The 24,966-nt window shown below is 48.3% G+C and overlaps 1 protein-coding gene across 8 annotated transcripts in view; it reads right to left on the minus strand.

Moving 5' to 3' along the window:
* Positions 1 to 13,520: 13,520 nt before the first annotated feature.
* Positions 13,521 to 24,966, minus strand: part of LOC103646503 (pentatricopeptide repeat-containing protein At4g13650) — a 30,423-nt gene continuing 18,977 nt past the window's right edge. The window contains exons 3-7 of one of the 8 annotated variants that reach the window (XR_002267174.2): positions 23,814 to 23,864; positions 16,430 to 17,147; positions 16,283 to 16,345; positions 14,119 to 16,182; positions 13,521 to 13,997 (exon numbers count right to left, since the gene is read on the minus strand). Coding sequence is in view for 5 of the 8 variants with exons in the window: in XM_008671236.3 (XP_008669458.1) it covers positions 14,343 to 17,105 (2,763 nt within the window). In the remaining 3 variants the exon portion in view is untranslated. Of the gene's footprint in view, positions 17,148 to 23,813; positions 23,865 to 24,966 lie in introns of all 8 variants that reach the window. The other 7 variants (XR_004856234.1, XM_020548307.2, XM_008671240.3 and 4 more) reach the window with 7 other exon arrangements.

Genomic DNA, 24,966 nt, shown 5'->3' on the forward strand with positions numbered 1-24,966 from the left:
TCCTCTCTACTCACTTGATTTCATTGTTCTAACTCTTAATCAAGTTTGTGGTGTTAAGTTTAAGTTTTACAGGATCACATATTCACCCCCCCTCTAGGTGCTCTCAGAAAGGCTGGTCCCCTTGCAAGAAATCCAGTAGAACCTCCAAGCGAGTACCTACACTCCCTTCGAGGCTCGAGGCTACTATCGGGGACCGTAATTAGGGGTACCCCCAATGCTCCTTAACCTGGCTGGAAAACATTTTCAGAACAAACTGCAAAGGCTGATAAGCACGATTCAAGTCAGGGCCTCGTCTACCAAGGGACGCGACCTCATCCGAGCCCAACCTCGGGGAGGAACAGTAGTCCCAGACGGATTCACGCCTCGCTCGAGGGCCTCCCTAGGCAGTGAGCGCACCCTCGGCTCGCCCGAAGCCCAGCTTGGGCAAACTTTGTCGTGCAGCGACCTCGGCCAGATCGCCTTACCAACCGACTGTATCGCATGCGCATTTAATGCAGGGATTGCCTGACACCTTATCCTGACACGCGTGCCTCAGTCGGCAAGGTCGAAGTGACCGCAGTCACTTCGCCCCTTTACTGACCGATCTGACAGGAAAACAGCGTTGTTCGCCCCGCTCTGGCTATTGTGCCAACCACCAGGGTCAGAATAGCAACAGTAAGTCGTGACCTCTCCCGAGTTCAGCCTCGGGCGCGACAGGGAGCTCCACCTCGCCCGACCCCAGGCCTCGGCCTTAGCCCCGGCCTCGGGGAAGGTCCCCGTCTCGCCCAACCTCGGGCCTCGGCCTCGGCCTCGAGAGGAGTCACATCCTCGCCCGACCTCAACCTCAGCCTCAGGAGAAGTCTCTGCCTCGCCCGACCTCGGCCTCAGACCGACTACTCTACAGGGGATACATCATTACCCTACCTCTAACTAGCTGCCTCAGGCTATGAAGGAACAAGACCGGTGTCCCATCTAAGGTTACTCCGGTAACAGGTAATGATGGTTCCCCGCGTGCGCCCATGACGTCGATGGCTCTCAGCTCCTTACGGAAGCAAGGAAACATCAGCAGGGTCCATGCCGCACCGCCAGCTATCCTTCCACAGAGCTCAAGGCACTTCTCCGGCGGCCACGTTAGCACGCGTACGGGGCTCAAGGCACTTCTCCGCCAGCCACGTTAGCTTATAGCTACACCCCCATTGTACAGCTGGGCCATCTCCTTGTATCTATAAAAGGGGATGTCCCGGGCCTTCCAGGGGGGACACATGCAAACAGGGCACGCACACAGGGAGAGGACGAGCGGAGGCAGGCAGAGGAGGAGAGACACGGTGGAGGCAAACTCAGGCGCCTCACCTCAAGACCGAACTCTCTCTCTTTCTCTCTCTCTCTCTCTCGCTCTCGCCCTCTTGCGACGCTTGTAACCCCTACTACGAGCACCCCGGTGCAAGATAATATAAGCCTCATTCCCTCCCGCTTGTGTTCCATCTTGCATCAACCCATCTGGGCAGGGACACGCAGCGATAAATTCACTAGTCGGTTGACGGTCCTCTCGGGTCCGAAACGCTGACAGGTACCACCCAAAAAGAACACATCTAACTTGTTAATATCAGATATATACCGGTGACAAATTGCTTGTGGAACCGAGAAGTCTACAAGAAAGGAGGGCAACACTTAAGGATCAGTGCACAAAACAGTTTAGCTACAAGACAGGTCACCACAAGTGCTAGAGACATTATAGAAGGATATTTGTGTCTGCATGAAGAGTGGTTCAGTATTTTATTGTAACCATTTAGTCATTTCTATATGCTTCTTATTATTGGTACGACTAGGTGAGCACATGCATTTTACTCTTCTTAATTAGCAATCCTGAATTACATTAATAATGTATGACGTGGAGTAATAGCAGATACCTCATGGTAGCATATGCTTATTGCTTGTACAAAACTTTTGAACTATTTATATGTATGTGAAAAAAGGGACGTCGCGTGTGATGCCCCTCTAAGATAAATACCATCAAGCTCGATATTCCTGGCATACTACAGACAAAAACATCAGCAAACACGGTTTGAAAATGCAAGGGAAAAATTCCAGGTCCATTATATGGCATTAATAAAGGACCAATGATGTGCATATGTTTGAATAATATGAGCTAGCATGTGTTTGGTTTGCACATATTATACTAACTCCTAATGGACATTTTCTTTATTCATTGAGTGCAATCAATAAATGGCCATATACTTCCAAACTTTTAGTTTTTAAAAACTAGAAAACAAGAAAAATACTTGAAAACTTGCTACAATGTATAACAAATTGATTAAAATGTTGCCTTTGGTATCAAACAAACCAACATGTTGTCAGGAGATCAGGGCAAGTAAAACACAAAGAAAGGCTAAAATAATGGCGTGACAGAGAATATAGGTTGTGAACAAAACAGGAAAACTCATTTCTTGATCACCAGGATACAAAGCATACTCTATCTATTATTATCTAGGGATCATCAGACTGGAGCCACTAAAACGAAATGGACTTCTGTAGTTTATTATTCTCAAGGTTCTAGAAAGTGCTAGGTGTAGATGATTTAACATGTGCAATGATCACCAACCTTTTCATATGGACAAGTCTCATTCGTACTACCTGAAAAAATGTGTGAAGTGTTCTTTCTAGGAAGAAGTTTATTTTGCTAGCTGAAAGGGAACTTGGGTTAACCATTTCCTATAATTAATTTTGGTGGTTGAATGTCCAACACAAACATATGGACTAACTAGTTTGCTCTAGAACTCATGTATTACAGGTGCATAAAGTTCAACACAAACCAATAAAAGATTCAAGTTAGGGGCACAATTTTAAACGGAGCAAGCAACTTGAGTGTGATGTGGACTGGCGCACCGGACTATCCGGTGTGCCACCGGACTGTGTCCGGTGCACCAGGGCCGTACCAGTTCCAACCAGCCACTCTCGGGAATTTAACAGCGCCCTCCGCTATAATTCACCAGACTCCCACCGGACTGTCCGGTGAGCCAGCGCGCAACGGATCTCCAGCGCGCAACGGTCGACTCTGACAGCGGGAACAGTGCAGCACAGTGCGCGGCAAAAGTCAGAGCAGCGAGTCAGAGGAGCACCGGACTGTCCGGTGCACCACCAGGCTGTCCGATGCCACAAGAAGACAAAGGCGCCAACGATCAACTGCTCCAGAACCCTAACGGTTGGGTGACGTGGCAGCGCACTAGACACTGAACAGTGAGTGTCTGGTGGCGCACCGGACTGTCCGGTGCGTCCATCGACAGCAGCCTCCCCAACGGCTACCTTGGTGGTTGAGGGCTATAAATACCCCCAACCACCACAACTTCAAGCATCCAAGATTTCTGAAGATCACATTCAATACAAGAGCTCTAGCATTCACTCCTAGACACAACTCAAAAGATCAAAGCCTCTCCAAGTCCCAAATTCATCTCAAACACTTAGTGACTTGTGAGAGAGAGATTTTGTGTTCTTTTGAGCTCTTGCTTCTTGGATTGCCTTTCTTATTTTCTCATTCTTATTCTCAAATGCTTTGTAAGCGAGGCAAGAGACACCAAGTGTGTGGTGGTCCTTGCGAGGTCTTAGTGACCCGTGAGATTAAGGAAGAAGGCTCACTCGGTCTAAGTGACCGTTTGAGAGAGGGAAAGGGTTGAAATAGACCTGGTCTTTGTGACCTCCTCAACGGGGACTAGGTTCTTTGGAACCGAACCTCGGTAAAACAAATCATCGTGTTCACTCACCTTATTTCTTGGTTGATTTGTTTTCTCTCTCTTTTCGACTTGAATTTAATTCTAACGCTAACCCCCGACCTTAGTGCGTGTTTAAAGTTATAAATTTCAAATTTCACCTATTCACCCCCCTTCTAGGCGACTTTCACTAGCCCAGAAATCCACTTTGTCTACTTAATTCCACTGTAGGTTTTATCTAAAGTTTTTATGTCTTTTTGCTAAGCCTTGACATGCAACAATGCGGGAATTAATGTACGACAAGGAGAAATTGCTTGAGAATGGTGATCATTGGGAGACTGAGATTGCTGAGAACTTGATATCCAAGAGCCTTTATCGTTGAATCTGTCTTTCATTGTGGTTGATGTACTGGGTTCTTCCATTTTCCATATTTTGCTCAACTATATGATGAATAAACAAAAATGATATATCATACTAGGTACCATGTTTTTTACCTCGGCACTGTATGTCAGTTATGTTCATTACCCTACTAAAGCTGGCACCGAATGTTCTTTAATGGGAAAGCTCCTTCTAGAGCACTGAGCTGTTTTTATCCAGACCTTCATTTTGTTTTGTATATACAATGAAACAGAACACTGTGCTTAGGGCTCAGTGATTTCATGTTTGTTCACATCCTTGTTTGTCGCTCAATGTCTAAACTAATTAGAGCAACTCCAAAAGACACTATCATTTCTAATTGCTAAGAATATAGATTTTGGTAAGAAAAATATCTTCCAACATCTTCAAATGATCATTCAAATATAGACATCTTCTATTTTGAATTTCTTGCTAAGTCAAAGGTAAAAAGCGTAAATAGTTCTTAGAGTCCAAATAATAAGATATAAAAATAGAGAAGATATAGAAGATGATTTTTATGCAAATGACTCTAATTTGTAATGTAAAATTTTAGAAAGACTCTTAGATATGCTCGTAAATGTTAATTTATTTAGAACAAACGGAGGTGGCACCAATTCTTTGAACAAGGGATGTTGCATGATATTGTTGGGTCCTATAGCGTCTACAGTGTATATACATGTCTATCTATCTACGCCCTTGCATAACATGAAGCAATAAGGAACTATTATCCTGCAAATCGTGCACAACATGAAGCAATGAGGAGCTATTGCGCTGTAAATCTGAGAGATTTGAGAGCAGGTGGTGTCTCGGAAAGCACATACATTATGTTCTTTTACATAGAACTAGGTATATACATGTGTGTTGCTACGGAATTAATATGATAAAAGTACATTGATATACAAAACACTAATTGTTATTCTATACTTATATTAGAATAACTAAAAGCGGATATTTACATACCTTAAAAGATATATAAGATTGTACTCGTGTGTTGCTATGACTATCCTGACATGAACACATAGGAAACCTCTCCAGTTATACTTACCCATCCCCAAGAATTTAAAACGACAAAGATGTCATACATAGGAAGTAAAAAACTATCAATATACTCACTGGCAAGAAAAAAATCATAGAAACCAGTAGGCATTGCTTGTGTCGCAGTGACAAAGAAATCCAAATCCTAGCAACACACGGGCACCTTACTATTTCTTTTAAGGTATGTAAACATTCATTTTTAGTGATGCTAACAAAAATATAGAATAAAAAATAGTGTTTTTGTATATCAATGTATTTTTATCATATTGATTCTGTAGCAACGCAAATGTATATACCTAGTAAGTAATAGAAGAATCATCACTCAACTCTTTGTTGACACAAGAATTAATAGTACAATCATCATGTAATAAAGGTAACTTGGATTTATTTGAAGGTATGACATAATGGGAAGAAACAAAGTGTTCCCTCATAAGCGTTTTCATATCAGCTCATGTTTTGGGTTTTGTCATAGTCATGCAAATTGTTCCACCAAACTAATGCATGATTTATTAAAGTACTAGCCACAATTATAATTTTTCTCCTATCACTTACATGAGGTCGTGCAAAAATCTTATCCATTGATAACAAGGATCTAGGTACAACAAGGGAACAAGTTGGAAGAAAAAATAATAACAGAAGTGCATAGATCAATAATGTTCCTTGTGCACTCTTTTTCTTTTTTTCTTTATTTTGTGTGGCTTTTTTCTCACTATATATATTCACAAAAGATCTGGAAAAAACAAGATATAACACAAGAGCATAAAAAATATTGTATGTGTGTCACATATTTTCTGCTCTAACTTCAACTGACTGTTTGATAAATTTAGAGACCTCAAACTCAAAAAATCACAACACGAAAGTTGTAGGTCTACATTTTCTCTTTTTAATATATGGAACACATATTTTTGATAAAAGAAGTGGAAGATATTGATCCCGAAATATAGACTGGTCCAAAATTTTAGGATCACAAACATATTTACTTCCAATACAGGATACTCCTTAATATTGACATTTTCTAGAAATTTTGTAAATAAGAAAGTTGTAGATAATTTTTCTAAAATTTCTAGAAAGTACAAGAACACTAAATTTCGAGTTCGTATGCGAGATTTATGTAGGGTTAGATATCGAGCCAGCTCGGCTCGGCTCGTCCAAGTTCGAGCTGGCTCGGCTCAGCTCAATAAGATAAGAAGCCACATAGTTAGCTCATCTTGGCTCATTTACGAGCTCAAGCTGGTTCGTTTAGCTCACGAGCCACAATAAAAACGATATATATAATAATCAATTTTTAGTTAATTTCAAACCAATTTAACAATAGAAAATAGGAATTATACTCATAGTTGTATAGACCACACTAATGTAACACCAACTTAACACAACTCTCAAGTGGATACTTCAACTATTGAAGGGTATAAATAGCCCCAAAGAGTGGAACTAGCCTTTCCCACCCCACTAAAAAAATCAGGGGCACTAGACATATCCGGTGCCAACTTTCCCAATGCACTAGACACACTAGTGCCAGTCCAACAGATAGTTTCACACTAGTCGTTACTACAGATCACATTTGGTGAAGCACTGGTGTCACACCGGACGCGTCCGATGAATATAACTCTCAAATGCATAGCTGCATACCTCTCTAGGTATCCTGTTCAGTGCCACGTCCGATAGAACACCGGACATGACCGTTGAGTACTTGGCCACTTAACACAGTTTACATTCTCTCTTGGTGCCCAATCCGTTGCACCATCCGATGCACATCGAGTACGTTGCTGCAACCCTAAAAAAACTACAGGGCACACTCTCATCCAGTGTTGTATCCATGAGGCACTAGACACGTCTAATGCAACTGCAGACTGTCTAACTTGCTCTTTTTAATTGCTTTTCAAGTTGAGTGTTTTCAAACTTTTTGTGGGCTCTATTGGGTTTATCTAGCACTAGTTCTCACAAGTATGCACCACTATATCTAACTAGACTCACCTAGTTTAAGTTACCCATCTATGGTTCCTTTATAGTGTAACTAAAGAAAAATAAAGGTTCTATCCCTGCTCTAAGTCTCCAACACCTCCATTAATACTTGAAACTATCTAATTCTTAACAATTTCATCTATATCTTTAAAAATCAACCGCTAATCGCTATCAACAAGGACACAAATACCTCATAAGACTAATCATTTTGCATTATTATGATCTAACTTATCGTGTTTCTATAAAACACACATTAGTTACAATAATCTTATGTTATCATTAATTATCGAAATTAAACTGAGGCCTAGATAATTTCACTCTACGTTGCTCTATTCTCCTCGATGCATACCTCCTTGAAGGGTCGGAACACGTCATATACAAAGTTCTGAGCTACTATTCAACATGAGCATTTTTACCGATGTATATGTGGTGCAGAATCCCTTAACAATACAGTGTAGCTAAGCAATCAAATAGGCCTTCCTGGCTAACGTGTGCAGCTGAAGGCAAGCGCTAGTGCGCTACTGAATTAGGCAGTAGCATTTGCTTGTATGAGACGATGTGTCCTCGCAATGTTATCCAGTTGCACTACAGAAAAGAGAAGCGAGCCTTTCTGACAGGTCTTTCAAAAAATTATCATTTTTTAAGAGAAGTTTGGATTATCCACACAATCCATCCATATTACGCTTCCCCTAGCCACTTTTCGAATGGCTTAAAAGAATAAATTTAAAATTAAGCACTAAAGTGGACAAAGCAGGTTTTGAAATAGGATGCGATAGCATATCAGATTTTTTTTCTTTCCAGCATAGCAATGACCTAAACCTTTGACCTACACTTCCTTAAAGTACAAATAGTGGTATCACAGTCAATCACCTGATCAAGAAAAGAAGCCAAGTTTCAGCCAATAGCATTTACCAGCTGCTCTGGTCTGGATATGGATGTAGACACGACAAGTGCATGACACATATCATAATTTCAGGAGCATAGTAGTGAACAAGCTTTTCCATTTCTGCAGGAAAGGTTCTATGTGGATCTCTATCATCCCCACTAGAATTCCCATGACCCCTATCCTAATAATGACTCAGGCTACTTTGGAAGGGCAGATATTAAAAGGACAGACTAATAGTGCTAAAAGTGCTTGCATAAGCAAAAAGGCTAGAAGCTAACCGAGTTTAACCCAGCAGATCTCTCAGTTCTCAAGCATTATAGGCTAGTAGCATCTCACCACAATACTGTTACCTTGAAGGCAAACGGTAATACTATTAGGCTAGTAGCATCTCACCACAATATCTTCATAGTGCATTTTAAACTCTACTCAGTATACAGTGCATCTATAGTGCGCACACAGTGTTTTGCACTGCCAAATCCACCTGATGGTGAGCTCAGTCTTATTGTTAGAATACCCGTTTAGGGCGTTTAGGGTTTGGAGTTTTCCCCGTGTAATTACTATCTCACCCCTCTGTAATGGGCCTGGCCCAGTTTACCCACGTCTATTAATACATCACCCAACCCTGTTAGGGTTAGAGTTTCACCATTCAACATGGTACCAGAGCCAAGTTAATTCTTTTTTTCCAGCCCTCTCCTCCCTCCAGCCGCCACCAGCCCTCTCCTCCCTCCAGCCGCCGCCGGCCCTTCCCCTTGCCCCGGTCGCCGCCCCTGCCCCTCTGCTTCCACGCGCCGCCCGGTGGAGACCCTCCAGTCGCGCCCGCGCCGCCGGCTCTGCCTAGGCCGCGCCCCTGTCCTGGCCTGAGGCCTCCTCGGCGGTATGGCGGTTGGCTTGGAGCTTGGACAAGGACAACACAGAGGGAGCAGCCGAGCAGTCCGTGACGCCGGCGGCCGTGTGCCTACGGTCATGCGGGCGACTGCGGGCTTTATCCTGATAGCCTCCACTCCTCCAGCAGTCCAGCTCCAACGGGTCAGCTCGGTCCAGCCGTAGCCCGACAGCCCTTAGGTCCGCGAGGTGCCAAGGTCTTCAGTCCGGCAGCCCCAGCGACAGGTCTCCAGCTTTGTGTTCATCTCCGTCCGACCGTCCCCCACTCTCGCTGTCCAAACAATCCTCTCCACCGCTCCCCTGCTCCGCATCCTCTGCCCCGTCACCGACTTTCGCGACCTCCTCCTCCAGCTCTCCTCCGCCTGCGCCGCCGCGGACCACCTCGTCGACGACGTGGCAGCGCTCTGCTACTACTGCTAGGCTTCGGGCGCTACACCCGGCCTCCTTCCCTCGTTCCCGTCGGCCGCTGGTCCCCAGCCGCCCTTCTCCCTGCCGCGAGCGCTCCTCGCTGCGGCCTCCTCTTCCCCAGTCGTCGGGCGTTGTCGGCCTCTACTCCCAGCCACACCGGCTGACTCGATCCTAACGGTTGCGCGCTCCCTTCTTGACGGCCCTCCTCACTACTCGCGCAGTTGCGCTACTCCTACCAGTGTTGTCTCCACCCACATCGGTTCCATGGCGTCACCCCCGCCATACATGAGCTTTACCTCGTCCGTCGCTCGCGTGACTGTGCGTGTCCTCCTCCACGATGGCCAGCTCATCCGAGGCATGTTCATGTCCTTCGATCCAGTCTGGAACCCTATTCTCCGGGACTGCGTCGAGGTCCACCCTCAAGCAGGCCGTCACGTGCCTGGACCGCTTGTCTTCCCACGTGCTGCGATCGCCTCCCTTGCGGTTGAGCCCGTGTCATCTCCCTCCCTTCCTAGTGCCTCTATCGGGGCACCTTCTTTGGCCCTCTCCGCTCACACCGTACCTTCGCCACCACCACCTCTCCCTCCCACCACCGATTGGGTGGTTGACTCCGGGGCCTCCTTCCACACTACCCCCACAACTAGTTCGTTACTCCACTCCCATCCACCCCACCCCTCACATCCTTCCTCCATCATCGTCGGCAACAGTTCCACCCTCTCGGTCACCTCAGTAGGTGCATCGGTTCTTCTAGGACCATTCTGCCTTAACGACGTCCTTGTTGCTCCTAGACTGACTCATCCCCTCCTCTCGTTTCGTCGCTTCACTAGTGATAATCAGTGCTCTATGGAGTTCAACCCCTGGGGTCTCACCATACGCCACCTTCCCACACATGTTGTGCTCGCTCGCTGTGACAGCTCCGGTCCCCCCTCTATTCTCTTCACTTGCCCTCCACTCCCCACACCAGAGTAGCCTCATCTCCTGCACTTACTACCACCACCACATCACATGCTCTTGCTACTACCACCACCTCCTCCGCCATTTGGCACTGTCGCTTCGGGCACCCTAGACCTGACGTCATGTCCTAGCTTTCCGGCCACTCAGACATATCCTATACTCGGGGCTCTTTTAAGCACCTCTATCATGCTTGTCAGCTCGGCCGTCACTCCCGTCTTCCTTTTTCCACTTCTACATCCAGGGCTGTTCAGGCCTTTGATCTTGTCCACTGTGATCTATGGACGTCTCCTGTCCTTAGCTTCTCCGGCTACAAATACTACCTGGTCATTCTAGATGACTACTCCCATTTCCTTTGGATTTTCCCCCTTCGGCTGAAGTCCGACATGTTTACCACCCTCACTCACTTCTTCGCCTGGGTATCCACCCAGTTCCCGCGACGGTCCGTGCACTGCAGTGCGACAACGGCCGCGAGTTCGACAACCACGCCTCCCGGTCATTCTTCCTCACCAGCGACATTCAGTTGCGTCTCTCGTGCCCCTACACCTCCGCTTAGAACGGCCGGGCAGAGCGCATGATTCGCACCACCACCAACATGATCCGTTGTCTTCTCTTCCAGACGTCTCTCCCTGCCAGCTACTGGTTAGAGGCCCTGCACACCGCCACCCACCTCCTCAACCGTCTTCCCTCCAAGGCGGTGAGCCACCCTACTCCCTACTTCGCCCTGTACGACACAGCCCCCACCTATGACCAACTTCACGTGTTCGGCTGTGCTTGCTACCCTAACACTTCCGCTACTTCCCCTTATAAGCTTTCTCCTCGCTTCACCCGCTGCCTCTTCCTTGGCTACTCTGACCACAAGGGGTATCGGTGTCTAGACCTCGCCTCCCACCGCATCATCATCTCTTGTCACGTCGTATTCGACGAGGATGTGTTTCCCCTTGCTGGCCCCTCCCCACCCACCGACCTTGACTCCCTCCTCGAGTCCGATCCGGTCCCCCCTCCTCCCAGGCGCCCCGCCTTGCGTCGTTACCCACACCCTGGGCGGCCTCGACACCGCGGCTCGCGCCTATTCCCGCGCCACACGCGGCCCCGTCGACCACGCCTGCGCCTCGCGTGGCTCCGCCGACCCCCCCCCCCCCCCCCCCCGTCGATCACGCCTGTGCCACGCGTGGCCCCGTCAACCATGCCTGCGCCACGCGCGGCCCTGTCGCCCACGCCTGCACCTCGCGAGGCCCCGCCGACCCCTCCCGCACCATGCGCGGCCTCGTCGACGCCCACGACTCGCTTCGCCGACCCCACACACGTCTACCACCGCCGCCACCACGTCACTACCTCGGCACCTGCTGACCTGGGCCCGTCGACGAGCCCAGTGCGCCTCGCTGACCCCGCCGTCGTCTATCACCGCCGCGAGTCGGCCACGCCCGCGGTCCCTGACGTCCCGGCAGACCACCCGGTCGCCATCCACCGCGACCCCGGGCACGTCCACCCGATGGTGACCCGGCGCGCCGCCGGCGTTCTTCGACCTGTCGACCGACTGATCTTGGTAGCTGATACGACTACCACTACACCGGACGCCTCCCCGATCCCCTCCTCCGTTCGCACCGCTCTCGCCGACCCACACTGGCGACACGCTATGGAGGAGAAGTACGCGGCCCTCCTGGCCAACCACACCTGGGACCTGGTGCCGTGTCCACCAGGCACCAACGTGGTCACCAGCAAGTGGCTATTTCGCCACAAGCTTACCTCGGACGGCTCCCTCGACCGCTACAAGGCCCGTTGGGTCCTTCGGGGCTTCACCCAACGCCCCGGAGTGGACTACGACGAGACCTTCAGCCCTGTCGTCAAGTTCGTCACTATTCACACCGTCCTCTCCCTCGCCCTCTCCCGGGACTGGGCGATCCATCAGCTCGACGTCAAGAATGCCTTCCTCCATGGCACTCTGACGGAGACTGTCTACTGCAGCCAGCCCATCGGCTTCGTCGACGAAGCTCATCCGGATCTGGTCTGCCGGCTGAACCGCTCCCTCTACGGCCTCAAGCAGGCGCCGCGGGCCTGGTACAGTTGCTTCGCTTCCTACTTGGCCTCCATCGGCTTTGTCGAGGCCAAGTCGGACACGCCCCTCTTCATCTACCGCCACGGCGACGACACCGTCTTCCTTCTGCTCTATGTCGACGACATTGTGCTCACGGCATCCACCGTCGACCTTCTACAGCGCACGATCGTCGCCCTGCAGCGGGAGTTCGCGATGAAGGACCTGGGCCCCCTCCACCACTTCCTCGACATCACCGCCGAGCGCCGGCCCCAGGGTCTCTTCCTCCATCAGCGCTAGTACGCCATCGACATATTGGAGCGGGTTGGCATGTCTGACTGCAAGCCCTGCTCCACGTCTGTCGACACTCAGGCGAAGCTCTCAGAGGACGACGGATCCCCGGTCGCCGATGCGACGTCCTACCGGAGCCTGACCGGCGCGCTCCAGTACCTCACCTTCTCCAGGCCTGACATCGCCTACGCTGTCCAGCAGGTGTGCCTGTATATGCACACCCCGCGAGAGCCTTATCTCACCGCTCTCAAGCGGATCCTGCGCTACCTCCGCGGCTCCCTCGACTACGACCTCCTACTCCGACCATCCCCGACGTCGGAACTCGTGGTCTACACCGACGCCGACTGGGTTGGCTGTCCAGACACGTGTCGATCCACCTCCGGTTACGTCGTGTTTCTGGACGTCAACCTCGTCTCCTGGGCCGCCAAGCGGCAGCCCGTCGTCTCTCGCTCCAGTGCTGAGGCCGAGTACCGCGCCGTGGCAAACGGCGTGGCAGAGGCCTCCTGGCTGCGACAGCTCCTCCACGAGCTCCACAGTCCCCTCCAACGTGCCACCCTCGTCTACTGCGACAACATCAGCGCAGTCTACCTCTCCACCAACCCCATGCAGCATCAACACACGAAGCACGTGGAGATCGATTTGCACTTCGTCCGCGAGCGTGTCGCCACCGGTGACGTTCGGGTTCTCAGCGTCCTCACCACGTTGCAGTTCGCCAACATCTTCACCAAGAGGTTACCATCGAGTGTAATTTTAGACTTTCGCTTCAATCTCAACATCTGTACAGGATAGAGTTGTGACTGCGGGAGGATGTTAGAATACCGGCTTAGGGCATTTAGGGTTTTGGGTTTTCCCCGTGTAATTACTATCTCACCCCTCTGTAATGGGACTGGCCCAGTTTACCCACGTCTATTAATACATCACCACCCTGTTAGAGTTAGGGTTTCACCATTCAACATTTATGAACGTTATATATCAGATCTGAGTGAAGCTGAAAAGATTAGCATTCCAGGTGCCATAGAAATAATGGATCGACATTCAGCATGAGAACTGAGAAGAGCTACAGAACCTAGTACATTTGTATTAACTTCCAAATGTTATTTTTTCACAAGATAATGGCTATAAAAAACTCTTATCATCATCAAAACACCAAATTACAGGAAGAGAGCAAACTGCAGCATGCCATAATATCCATATATGACATATTCTGCAACCAATTGATCAAAGCAGAGCACACCCAGATTTCGCTCTTCAGTTCAAGAAGATCACCACCGAGATCTGTTTCTGCACTCTCTTCAATCTGAAATAAGCACAAGAAATCGTAAATGTTACCACTTTAAGGGATCCTGATCGAGTCAGTAAACAGCATATTGATCTGCATTTCTGCAGTCTGACAAATATCTTAATCCATGTCATGATTACAGATGTCTCATTTAACGCGGTGAATCTTAGACACTTGACTTTGAATGAATGGTGCCTGAAACAAGCAAGTGTTGCAGGTAACAAAGAGTTAGTGACATTCAGGACAAAACAAATTATAATGGTTAAACAAATGAGTTGCGACAATAATGACAACCACAAAGATAAAAATCCTCAACTTCATGCGACAGATATGAATGACTCTTCCAATTTCCAAAGCCCTGTACATGTTTATCTAGACATGCTAGATTTGCCATGGCGAATCCATTTCCAGATACATACATGTCACAATAGCAGATATAAGTGTAGACCCCAGACATCTTAAAATGAAAACCATTAGGAATAGCATTGGGGGGATTTTTCTATCAAAAAAAGTGCTGTAAACACTTTGCAACAGCCCAATTCACCAGTAATCTCCACATGAACAGCTGCCACTGTTAAAATGGTGAAATCTGTACACATCTCGTAATACAATTTCTCTTCTTGTGACTTCAGAGGTAAATTTCATCCAACTGTGGCAGTCATCACATACACGAAGGTTCTTAATCACTCGAAGAGGAATACAAGGAGGCAAAGTCATTAACCCAAAAGCAACAGCTAACTTCTCACTATGGACAAAAGCAGTAGGGTCTTTCTGCTCTTGCTCTTTTTCATGAAACAAATTAGGGTTCTCTTGCTTGTATCCTATTTTGGATAACCTATCATTTAGCTCAGACAAAAACTTGTATATCTGATCGGACAAGGGGTGCAACCGATCACCAACAAAGAATGCATGGACTGCATTCTTTACTTCAATCCAGCTTCGACCTGGTTCTTTTCTAATTCCTCTGTCTTTCATCATCTTTCTGACCTGATCCCTGTTGGCCCACTTCCCAGTAACAGCATATGCATTTGATAGGAGGACATATGATGCTGAATCATGGGGCTCTAACTCCAGGAGATGTTTGGCTGCAAGCTCCCCAATTTCGATGTTCTTGTGTACTTTACACGCACTGAGAAGTGTTCGCCAAATCATTGCATTAGCAGTGATAGGCATTTCATCAACAAATCTCCTTGCACGGTCAAGTTGGCCTGCTCGTCCAAGAATATCCACAACACAGGCATAATGGTCAGGTATTGGATTAAGTCCATACACATTAGACATGGATTTGAAGTAACTAAGGCCTTCCTCAACCAAACCCACATGACTGCAAGCAGCTAAAACACCTATGAAGGTGACATCATTTGGTTTCAGACCTTCTTGCTTCATCTGATCAAATAAATCCAAAGCTTCTAGTCCACGTCCATGCTGTGAACAACTTGTTATGATAGTATTCCATGAAACCTCATTCCTCAGTGACATTTCAGAAAAGATCATCTTGGCATCTTCAATACTGCCACACTTTCCATATAGTGAAATCAAAGCATTGGCAACTTCAGTTTCAGAGGTGTGCCCTGTCTTAACAGCTCTACCATGTACTTGTTTTCCTTGTTTTATATCTGCAAGGTTAGCTAAAGCGCTAATAGCGGAAATAAATGTGAACACATTGTACTTGGCACCTGCTTGACTCATCTTCATGAATACCATGAGAGCTTGTTCATAAAGACGACTTTGTCCAAAACCTGATATCAATCCATTCCATGTGATCTCATCCTTGTGATCAATTTCCCGAAACAAAGAGAAAGCTTCTTCACTTCTTCCACATCTTGCATACAGGTTTACCAACGTGTTCCAAATTGAAATATCAGCTGCATAACCAGAGACATAAACCCGAGCATGAATCTGCAGGCCCTGGCGCATTGCTTTGATCCCAGCACAAGCACTTGCAGCACTAGCCAGTCCTATGTTATCTGGCCAAACTCCACAGTCCTGCATTTCTTTGAATGTTGCAAGAGCCTCTTCACAAAAGTCATGCTGCACATATCCAGCAATCATTGAGGTCCAAGAAACCACATCTCTTTTTTCAAGCATTTCCAGAATTTTTCGAGCTTTATCAAGACATCTGTATTTAGAATACATATCTATCAAGACACCACTAACATACATATCAGATTCGAATCCATTTTTTATGCTTAATGAATGAATCTGCTCTCCAAGTTCAATTTGCCCAGTGCAAGTGCAAGTCCTCAAAATGCACGGGTAGGTGAATTTGTTGGGGTGTATACCTGTAGCTTGCATCTGACCAAAGATTTCAAAAGATTTTGCTAGATCACTAATCTGCCCATATGCCACAAGCATTAAATTCCACAGTACCACGTTTGTCCTATCACCCAGATTGAAGATATCATGTGCTGTTTCAATGTCACCACATTTCACATACAGATCGAGTAGTGAGCCTTCAGTTATGTAATCAAAAGACATACCTGCTTTTAGTAAATATGAATGGAGTTGCTTCCCCTTTTGAAGATCTCCCACAGAAGCACAGGCTGCAAGCAGACTGGCAACTGTCACACAATCAGGCCTGAGCCCTGACAACTGCATCTCATCAAAAATCTGCAAAGCACACTCACCATGTCCACATTGAGCATGTCCTGAGATCAATGTATTGAATGTCACTCGATCACAGAACAGCATGTCACAAAATACCCTTTCTGCTAGCTTAAAGGATCCAAATCCTAAGTAAAGTGCAATAAGTGCATTGCCCACAAAGGTCTCCGAACAGAATGCTTGCTTGTAAACTTGGGCATGGATCATCCGACCTTGAGCAAAAAGTTTTCCTTTAGTGCAAGCACTCAGCACACTAGACAGAACATATGGCGTAGGAATAACAGCAGTCCAATGCATCTGGCTGTAAAGCCTGAAAGCTTCCTTTCCAAGACCACGCTGTGCATACCCTGACAGCATGGCAACCCATGAGACATGGTCCCTGGAAGAAAGCTCCTTGAATACCTGCCGTGCCTGCCACACGAGCCCATTCTTTGCATACAGATCGATCAGCAAGTTGCCTATAAGGCGGTCAGCCCCAAGCCCACGCACGACTGATGTCGCGTGGATCTCCAGCACAAGCGGCCATCGGTTGCCTCGCCCCCTGCATGCCTGCAGGGCACATGTGAGGTCCGCAGAGCCAAGAGCTCTATGATGGCTTGCCTTGGCAGCGACAAGCGACAGGATTTTCTCTGGGTTGTCAGGCACGATAAACTTGGCAAGCGATCGGTGCAGCGAGGCTGCCACTTCCCGGCATGTCATTCCGTTGCACAACTCGGCCACGGCAAGGTCGAGCTCATCATCCTGAGGATCAAGAAAAGTATGTAAGAGGTGCTGGACAATGTGCACTACCAACATAAATCCATTATGTACCATACAAGCCAAATATAGTAGCTCAAAGCAGTTTATGTTAAAATATATAAATAAATAATTATTGAGAGCTAATGTAACTTAAAGAAGGAAAAATTGCGAAGACAAGGTAAGATGTGTCTCCCGCCCCTCTGCCCCCCTCCACCCCTTCTTCCCGGCGCTCAAACCAGCCACAACCCCACGCTGACGTCTGCTCCAGGCCCGGCGGCCACAATCCTCCCCTCCCCAACGTCGGGTTCCCCCTCCCCCTCCCTCTCTCCGACTTCGTTGCCTGCTGGCCGTTCCAAGGCCCAGCGTTGGGGCGATGATGGTGGCAACCATGATGGTCGGCTGCCTTCCTACAAGGATGTGCTCATCTCCTCTTCCTCCACCCCCCTCGCCACTCACCCCGTTGCTGGTGATGACTGGGTGACGGTGGTCAATCGTCGTGCTCGCTGGTGTCGTCCTCGCCCGCTGGAGCCTCTGCACAGGCCCGTCCCTGCCGACCTACGTGGGAAGTGTTTCAATTGCTTCTCCCCCTCTCATCGCGCTGTGGTGTGTCGTCGGCCGGTGAGGTGCTTCGTCTGTAGGCTGCTGGGGCACCGTGCTCACGTGTGCCCGCGCCGGCAAACAACACCTCCCAGACCACGACGTTCCAGGGTGTGGCGCCCTGTCTCCCTAGCTCTGCCTCCCATGGGTTCCCCGGACTGCGCTGCTGGAGATCATTCGGGTGGCAGCGGTGCTGGTCCTGGTAGTGGCATTGGCTCGGGCTCCGATGGCGGGGGACACAGGCGCACTCGCCGGGGACATAGGCGGCGGAGGACCAGCAGTGCGGCTAGAACTGATGGTCGTGGTGGACCTTCGGATGAGCTGCCCCAGCCCCCTCTGGAGGACGTTCGCGCCATTTCTGGGCCCCCTTCCCCGCCTCGTCGTTTCATCAAGCGCACCAGGAGGATCGCCCAGGCTGAAGATGATCTCCGGCGTGCTCTTCTCATCTCCGTTGTGGGTCTGAGGTGTTCTGGCCGCACCGCGGAAGTCTCTGATGCGCTCTCTCTGAAATTTGATCTTGAGGATGATGCGCTCGACCTTCGCCTGGTTGTGCCGAATACCTTCATCGCCCTTCTACCCAACATGGAGCTGGCTGATCGGATGCTCAGTGAGGGTCAGTCCTTCTATGCACCTCCTCTTCGGGTGCACATTAGGAGGTGGTCTCGTCAGTTCTTGGCCTCCGGTGGAAGAGAGATGCCTTTCCTGCTGGATATTGAGCTTCGCGGCCTCCCGTTTCATCTCCGGGATGTTCATTCTGCTGAGCAGCTTCTCGTTGGACACTGCCTGGTTCATGAGCTGCTTCTTGGTCCTGAGGAGGTTGTTGATTTGTCTTCATTCCGGCTGCGTGTCTGGTGTGATGATCCGGATAATCTGCCTTCATCTTTGGATCTCCATGTGGAGGAGCCGCCTGTGGACGTTGGGCCGTCTTACGCACGCACGGTGACTTACCCACGCACGGAGCAATTTCCGCCGCCTCCTCCTCCACCTTCACCGCCAACTTCGGACAGGCAGGATGAAGATCGTAGCAGCAATTCCGGGAATCAGCAGAGGCGTCGTCTCAACTCCCAGCCTTCAGCCGGTCGGCCATCTGTTCTTGCGCGCCTGGGGCCGCGCGTCCAAGTCAATCCGCTCGTCCTTCGGTTCAGTCATGTTTGTCGCGCGCCAGTGTTAATGCGGCGGCTGGCACGCCTGTTATTGCACCAGATTTGGTGGGGCATGCGCCTGCAATCTCTTCAGATTCAGCATTAGTGGCTGATGATGTTTTGGTTCCTGTGCGGGCGAGACCAATTGATGCGCCAGCTCCTTTCGTTGCTTCGGTTGATGAGCAGGCGGCGCCTGTGTCTCCCCCGCATCCAACACTGGTGGATCCTGTTATTACGTCATTTATTTCTGATGATCCGGCTGCTGTGTCTGAAGATTTGCCTGCTTCGGGTTGGGTGGATTCTTCCCTCGCGGTGTCCCAGTTTTCACCAGCTCCCCCTCAACCGCGGTACTGCATGCCTCTGAAGGTTTATTTTAGAAGGGGTCGGAGGACGCAACAACATCGGTTGGATACCTTGACTGGTCCTCGGTCTGTCCCTTGCTGCATCTCGGACATTGGTCTGGCTGTTGAACCTTCGCAGACACCTGAACTGGCCACCCCTATTCATCCTGGGTCTTCCTTCGTTCCATGGTTATTAAGACTGCGGATCACATTTTACCGGCTCCTCTTCCTGTCAGACCGGGGAACGATAATTCTTCTGATGCACCTCCACGCCGTAGTAGGCGCATTGCTGGTATTGGAGTGGAATTTCAATCTGCCTTTGGTGATGGTCAGAACAGATTCAGGAAGAAGGTAATGAGAGCACTGCAGGTGATCGATGTGAATGAAGGCATCAGTCAGGAGGCCTTGCAAAAAAACAGCAGACTTTTTGATCAGCCCCTTCCCCCGTCTCATGTCCAGGCGCTTGCTGCTCTCTTCGGCTGGACAGCCCCTGGGCTGGTTATGTGTTGAGCCGCTGTTCATGCCTTTTTCTTTGTTTTGGTTCCGGTTGTTTACACCATAGTTACCCATGAATCCGTCAAAAATTGTAAGCTGGAATGTACGAGGTTTAAATTCCAAAGCACGTCAGGATACTGTTCACAATATGATAAACTCCTTCAAAGCTAATGTGGTTTGTATCCAGGAAACTAAAATGGCTGAAATTTCTTTGCATACAATTTTGACTACCCTTGGGAGTAATTTTGTGCACAAGCTAGCCCTTCCCTCAGTTGGGTCTAGCGGGGGGATTCTCGTGGCCTGGAGTAATGAGATTGGTCAGGCAAGCGCTTCTAGGGTGGATCACCATAGTGTGACAATTCAGTTCAGTCCACGTGACCAGCAGCCTTGGTGGTTAACATGTGTTTATGGGCCTCAAGGAAACAGCGACAAAATTCAGTTTATGCAAGAGCTTCGCAACGTGAGATCTGCTTGTCCTGGGCCCTAGATTTTAATGGGCGACTTCAACCTCATCTACAAGGATGATGATAAGAGCTCTGGCAATTTTAATAGGCACCTCATGGACAGATTCAGAAGACTCATCAACGATCTGGGGGTGAAGGAATTGGCCTTACATGGAAGGAAATTCACTTGGTCTAATCGTCAAGATCCACCCACTCTTGTCAAGCTCGATAGAATGTTTTGCTCGCCAGATTGGGAACAACTCTTTCCTAATTGCCTTCTGCAGAGTGCTAGCACTGACGAGTCTGACCATTGCCCTCTGCTCCTTGGGCTTCATGATTTATCTCCTGGGCGCAGGAGGTTCCATTTTGAATCTCACTGGACAAAGGCACCTGATTTTCTGTCGACAGTGGAGGCTGCTTGGAACTTTGTTTCCTCCTCCCCTTGCCCTTTTGTCACCCTCTCCAAAAAATTCAGTGCCACGGTCAAGCATCTTCAGAGCTGGTCTCAAAAAAGGACGGGACATATTACCTCTCAACTTGGGATGGCAAGGGAGATTATGCATAAGTTGCAGTCTGCTCAAGATTTCAGATCCTTGTCGGTGTTAGAAAAGTGGTTGGTGGATCAGCTTGATGGTCGCATTGTGGCCCTCTCATCGCTGCAGCGTTCTATGGCTCGGAGTCGCTCCAGGATCTCATGGTTGGCTGAAGGGGATGCCAACACTGCCTTTTTCCACCTCCATGCTAAATACCGGAAAGGCAGGAATTTTGTTGGCAATCTGATTTCTGATGATGGATCGGTGAAGACATCTCATGGGGATAAGTTGGAGGTTATCAGTGATTTCTTCCACAAGCTGCTGGGATGTTCACCTGACCGGGCGCACACCATTGACTTGGCTCAGCTTGACATCCCTGCCCATGATCTGACATCGCTGGACAGCCCGTTTACTGAAGATGAAGTCTGGAAAACAGTCCTATCTCTTCCTCTAAATAAGGCTCCCGGCCCGGATGGTTTTACTGGGAAATTCTATAAGTCGTGCTGGCAGATCATAAAAGGGGAAATTATGGCTGCTGCTACAGTTGTTTGGAGCAGAAAATGGGTGAATTTAGATCTGCTAAACTCAGCCTACATCCTTCTCTTGCCCAAGAAGGACGATGCCTGCCAGGTCAAGGATTTTCGGCCTATAAGCTTGGTCCACTCCTTTGCTAAGCTCATCACTAAGCTTCTAGCAAATAGATTGGCTAGTCACCTTGACAATATGGTATCTCAGAATCAAAGTGCTTTTATTAAGGGCAGATCCATTCTTGACAATTTTATGCTTGTTCAGCAGACAACCATTATGCTCCACCAGAAAAATTGTGCAAGGATCCTTCTTAAATTGGATATCACCAAAGCGTTTGATTATGTCTCATGGCCGTTTCTCCTCGAAGTTATGAAGCATTTGGGCTTTGGGCAAATTTGGTATGATATTATCAGCACTCTTCTTGCATCTGCTTCTTCTCAAGTTCTTCTTAATGGTGCGCCAGGGCAGAAAATTCTCCATAGAAGGGGTCTTCGGCAGGGAGATCCTCTCTCCCCAATGCTTTTTATCCTGGTTATGGATGTTTTGTGCTACCTAACAAAAAAAGGCAGCTGCTGTGGGATTGTTGGAGCCGTTATCAGGAAATTCAGACCACTCCCGTATATCTCTTTATGCTGATGATGTGGTAATCTTCCTTCACCCGGTGACATCTGATGTTGTGACCACCATGGATATCCTTAGGATTTTTGGAGAGGCTTCTGGGCTTAAAACAAATATGGCAAAGAGCAGCATCTTCCCCATCCGGTGTGCTGCTGAAAATATGGATATCATTCACAACTTGTTGCCTTGCGCCGTTGCCAGCTTCCCCTGCAAGTATTTAGGGGTGCCTCTTTCCTTGAAGAGGCTTGGGAAACAGCACCTCCAACCGTTCATTGATAAAATTGCGGGTCGTCTTCCCAGCTGGAAAGCTGATTTATTAACCAAAGCTGGAAGATTGATCCTTGTCCAAGCGGTCTTGTCGTCAATGACTATTTATTTAACTATGGCCATGGATCTACCTACTTGGGTGATTAAAGCAATTGACAAAATCAGAAGAAGTTTCTTGTGGAGAGGAAGGAAGAATGCTTTGGGAGGTCATTGTATGGTAGCATGGAGCAAGGTTACTAGACCAAAAAAGCTTGGGGGGGTGGGCATATCGGACCTGCAAAAAATGAATTGGGCTCTTAGGTTGCGCTGGCTCTGGCTGCAAAAAACTGATCCTGACCGGCCCTGGGCTTCCTTTAATATAAAAGCTCACCCTTCAGTGAAGGCCTTTTTCTCGGCAGCGGTTTCCTCGGTGGTGGGCAACGGTAAAAACACTTTGTTTTGGACTGATAAATGGATTGATGGTCAGAGTCTCTGTCAGTTGGCCCCTCACCTGGTCAAGACGGTCTCTTCTAGGGCTAAAAAGAGGAGTGTCCACAATGCTCTCACAACAAGGGGATGGGTGCAGGACATTCGAGGTGCTATCACCCTTAATGTTCTAGCTGAATTCTTCAAAGTGTGGGATCTCACCGCTCACTGGGAGTTACAACAGGATCATGAGGATAAGCACATATGGCTTCTCTCTAGCTCATGTCTTTATTCCACCAATTCGGCATACACTGGTTTCTTTTTTGGATCAACAACCTTTAACCCCTGGGAGAGGATTTGGAAGGCTTGGGCGCCTGGTAAATGCAAGTTCTTCATGTGGCTTGTGGCTCATGGTCGCTGCTGGACAGCTGACCGTCTGGCAAGAAAGGGGCTGCCTCACCCTCAACTCTGTCCGTTGTGTGATCAGGAGGAGGAGACCCTAAACCATCTACTAGTTTCCTGCGTCTTCTCACGTGATGTTTGGTTTCAGATTCTGAAAATTGTCCGTTTGCAGCACCTTGCTCCTAACCTTGCGACCTCTTCCTTTGAGGTTTGGTGGGAAGGAGTTGTCACGGTCTCGGGTGATCCAACATATAAGGGGCTGTTAAAGGGCCTCAATTCTTTGATCATTCTTGGGGCTTGGGCCATTTGGAATCACCGCAATCGTTGTGTCTTCAATGGGGAGCAGCCTTGTTCTACCATGGTCATCAAGTGGGTCAAGGAGGAGTCTCACAACTGGTGTAGGGCTGGAGCCAGTGGATTAGATAGCATCCTTTCCGCTCCAACACACTAATCGGCGTCCTTCTTTCTTGGTCATGAGGGCAGTTGGTCATAATTTCATTGTACTTCTAGCTATCCTTGAGTGTGTGTGGGTGTGTGGGTTAGTTTGGCTTGTATGAGGTTTCTTATCCTCACCTTTTTTCCTCTTAATATAATGATACGCAGCTCTCCTACGTTTTCGAAAAAAAATGTAACTTAAAATAATTATTGAGAATAATAATCTAACATTCAAAAAGGCATGACATATTAAGGAGCAGCATACCAGCAGTAACTAGTGAGCAGTCAACCAGTGGCGGACCCAGGATTTACTGAAGACTAGGGCCTCTATAGGGGCCCATAAGCCCATTAATATCACACAACAACTGAACCGCACAGATATATAACTAAGACGAAGATCATATTTCTAACTAATCTGATGATTGAACTACAATTGCTAACTTGATGAGATAAAAATAAATACCTAGTGTCTAGTGAGGTACTGTATTTGCATCTTCCATGTCCTCATCAAGCCCTGAATAAAATGAAAAATTCATAAAAAAGATTAATTATTGAACATGCATTTCTAATTTAAATTTAAATGTAACATTCCATTATAACAAGCACTACTAGTATGTAGTTTAGGTGACTTCTTCAAACGAGATTTCAATTTTCAGATATCAAAGGACAATACTTAGCAACCAAGACGACCACCACTATTGTAATTGATGTGCAAAGCATGTATATAGAAAACATATGAATTCTCATCTGTTATCCGTCTTTGCAACCCATGAAATTCTCCTCCCATGTTAGATCCATACCTGATGCTTCTAATTTCAGTTTTCAATCTAATTAAGTAGGAATTGATTATAGGGAAAGAAGTAATGGAGATTGGTGGTACTCTTACCAGAATCAAGGGAGCCAGCACCCAGCGGCCAGGAATTGAGGGGGAAGGGAGCAGTACCAGCGGAGCCTAAGGGCTCAGGCCTCTGCCCTCGGAAGAGTCGGGGGGGAGTGGTGGAGGGAGGGCGAGGGAGCGGATGGTGGTACTCTTACCAGAATCAAGGGAGCCAGCACCCAGCGGCCAGGAATTGAGGGGGAAGGGAGCAGTACCAGCGGAGCCTAAGGGCTCAGGCCTCTGCCCTCGGAAGAGCCGGGGGGGAGTGGTGGAGGGAGGGCGGGGGAGCGGAGGCAGACGGGGTGCGCCTTGGGCGTCCGGCGTCACGACCCGGTAGACAGTGGGTTGTCCGGCCGTGGGTGGAGGCTGGTGTGGTGGCGAGCTGGCGCGGTGGAAAGTCGGTGAGCGGCGGCGTTGGCGGTCACAGTAGGATTCTACCATCGGTGTGGCGCGGTCGCAGGCAGACAGAATTCAAAAGCATTAGAAAGCAAAACGCGGCGTTGCCGCTCCCCTGCGTAGAAGGCCTACCATTTTTTCCTAAGAGTGTCTGCCATTCTGAGCCAGTTAGGCCATGCATTAACGTTGGTCTGATCTCGTTGGTTGGTTGCTTCTTTTCTATGAACCAGAGCTGCATAATTATGAATTTGACTATATAATAGAACTGATAATAGGTAGTTCGTCATAGAAGAATATTTATAAGGATGTAGTAGTCGATTGTACTTTTGATGGATTATCATCA

The sequence above is a fragment of the Zea mays genome, chromosome 2 (genome assembly GCF_902167145.1).
Source record: "Zea mays cultivar B73 chromosome 2, Zm-B73-REFERENCE-NAM-5.0, whole genome shotgun sequence".
NCBI lineage: Eukaryota > Viridiplantae > Streptophyta > Magnoliopsida > Poales > Poaceae > Zea > Zea mays.